Source organism: Penaeus japonicus, unplaced genomic scaffold (genome assembly GCF_977035675.1).
Source record: "Penaeus japonicus unplaced genomic scaffold, GWHDUDI00000001_assembly GWHDUDI00000015, whole genome shotgun sequence".
In the NCBI taxonomy this organism is placed as follows: Eukaryota; Metazoa; Arthropoda; class Malacostraca; order Decapoda; family Penaeidae; genus Penaeus; species Penaeus japonicus.
Genome location: NW_028234417.1, coordinates 14,007,909 through 14,010,408, shown reverse-complemented (window position 1 = coordinate 14,010,408; position 2,500 = coordinate 14,007,909). Strand labels below are relative to the sequence as shown.

Genomic DNA, 2,500 nt, shown 5'->3' with positions numbered 1-2,500 from the left:
CTTGTGACTCAATCCTTCCACTACAGGCATTTTCCACTGGGTCAGGCCACTTTTGCATTGCGCCCCAGAATCCCAAGGCGTTAGGCCTATGCATTCGAAAACCCCAGCATTGTGACCATTCAAAGCCGGAATCGCCCCAGTGTGAATGGGTTAATTTTGTGACTAACCCATCAAAACAAATGCTAATTAGTATCACTTTGCTGATATATCATATATCAACTTGTATATATAAAATACATCTTAACCCACACAGGACGGGTGGTACAGCATGTGTACCGTGCATTCAAAAGCCCAGTTGCCGGGCGGCACAGTATTGTGCCAGCCATTCAATTGATTTAGGCCTAATAATTCGAACGCCCCGGCATTTGGACATTCAAGGCTAGAATTCCCCCGTCGGGAATGGGTTAAGATGCACAGACCAGGCCAAACACCTTAACAAGTGACAAGATATCACATCAAGTGGTGGCAGCGTCTACAATGGGTCGACACACCGGGTGATCGGGCATATAGTGCTTGGCTACAGCCAGTGCAGACGAGAATCCCAAGGCCTTTGGCTTATGCTTTGAAATATCCCTGCATTTTGACCATTTGGAGCCAAAATAGCCCCATTGGCAACGGGTTAAGATGAGGCCCATTTCAGAAGGGTTTAACCCACTCACGCCGGATGACGTGCTGACACGAGATATCTGGCCAAGGCCAGCGCTCGGGGTGAGCGAGCTGCCCGTGCCCAGGCTCGCGGCCCGTGCGTCCGAGAATCTCGAAGCGTTCGGATGATGCATTCAAATACCTCGGTATAGCGACCGTGCAAAGCCGGAATGGCCCCGCCGTGAATGGGTTAACTTAATTCATATCAAGAAAGTAAAATGTCCATTTCATGATTCAATTATGGATTCGAAAAACTTTACTTCGGGACAGGAGTGAATAACATATTCTACATTATGCTCATGGCCTGTTTATATAAGTACATGCTCATACTTTAGTTTTATAATTGCTTTTATAAATATATCAAGAGTGGTGAAATAAATAATGTTTTCTGCACATGGGACATAACACAACAATAATAAATTTACCCTAATGCATCAAACCCAAGCCCAATCAAATCTCTTGGCAATGACATACATCCAAAATAAAAAGATGACATGGAAAATGCAACTTTGTTTTGCTGGAGACGAAATCAATCACATTTTTAACAGTGCAAAATCTGAATAGACATATAATATAAGCAAATACCTTTCACCTCCATATCCTGAGAGACAGAGAGAGAAAATGACAGACAAAAAACAGGCAGACAACAAACAGATTGATGGAGAAGGGAGAAAAAATACCTAATGAATTCATTCTCCTCCAGGAATTCCACACAGCCAAGGATTGAGTTCTGTGTGTCTGCTTGAGAAGAACTTGCTTCATTCCTTAGGGAGGCTGCCAGGAGAGTGCATTTACTGTAATGCTCAACCTCTTCTGGGCTTTTTGCTATGCCACTCACTATGACCTATAAGAATAAAAAGAGAAACAAACGATATATAATTTTTCAAGAAGTCTGACTAGCAATCATTCTTTTCAGACATAATGCTACATCTGAGACCCGACCAACCTCTAGTATGGCTCTCTTCATGCTTGAGGTGAGAGAGGCATCTTGTTGCAGACAGGAGGTGATGGCAGGCAGGGAGGAGGTCATAAGTGTCTGAGCTTTCAGCTGCTCTCCTTCACGACAAATAAGGACACTCTCACCTGTGGAAAAAGAAGGCTTGGTTAGCCTTCTTACATGGATGAAGAGGTCTTGAAGTTGAAATGCGTCTTCACATTTCTTTTGTTAGGTAAAAACAGTGGTTTACATTATCTGCATTTTTTTTTTTTTTTTTTTATGACAAAAAAAAAAAATTAATTGCTTACAGATCAACATTTTTAATCCTTATCCATGTTAATGTTCATCAGATCTAAAAGCATTTACCCAAAAGAAAAAACATTACAAAGGAAGCAAAAGACCAACCCTCTGTGTCAACCCCCTTCCTTCCTGCTCGACCAATCATCTGCCTGTAGGTTTGAGTGTCAAGGATCTTCCCCCCGAATACTGGTGATCGGATGATGACACGACGTGCCGGAAGATTAACCCCCGAGGACAATGTTGACGTTGCAATGAGGACGCGGATGGAGCCTGTGCGAAAGCCTCCTTCAATGATGTCTCGCTCATCAAAGGTGAGTCCTGGAAGAGCCAAAAGATTTATCTCATGGATTTGATACAAGATATTTATTCATAAAAATAAAAGGGAAAATTTTAAAAACTCCAAAGGATTGGCAATGCCATGTTTGCAATGGCTGGGACACTATCTCACTAAGATAGATATCTCCCAAATACTTCAGACTCTCACCAAAGTGACCCTCAAATTACCTGCATGGTGGTATGCAGCTCCAAAGGATATGGAGCGAGCTAAGACTTTGTCTAGGCCCACTGGACACTTGCGCATGGCTTCCATGACTCTGGCTATGCCTTCAGAATCCAGAG

The 2,500-nt window shown here is 42.9% G+C and overlaps 1 protein-coding gene across 1 annotated transcript in view; it reads right to left on the bottom strand.

The window, feature by feature from the left end:
- PolQ (DNA polymerase theta) overlaps positions 1-2,500 on the bottom strand; it is a 48,542-nt gene that overhangs the window by 34,019 nt on the left and 12,023 nt on the right. Inside the window, exons 11-14 of the mRNA XM_086544215.1 lie at positions 2,387-2,500; positions 1,988-2,200; positions 1,592-1,728; positions 1,326-1,489 (exon numbers count right to left, since the gene is read on the bottom strand). The exon at positions 2,387-2,500 is cut by the window's right edge and continues 51 nt beyond it. Coding sequence (XP_086400341.1) covers positions 1,326-1,489; positions 1,592-1,728; positions 1,988-2,200; positions 2,387-2,500 — 628 coding nt within the window. The remainder of the gene's footprint in view (positions 1-1,325; positions 1,490-1,591; positions 1,729-1,987; positions 2,201-2,386) is intronic.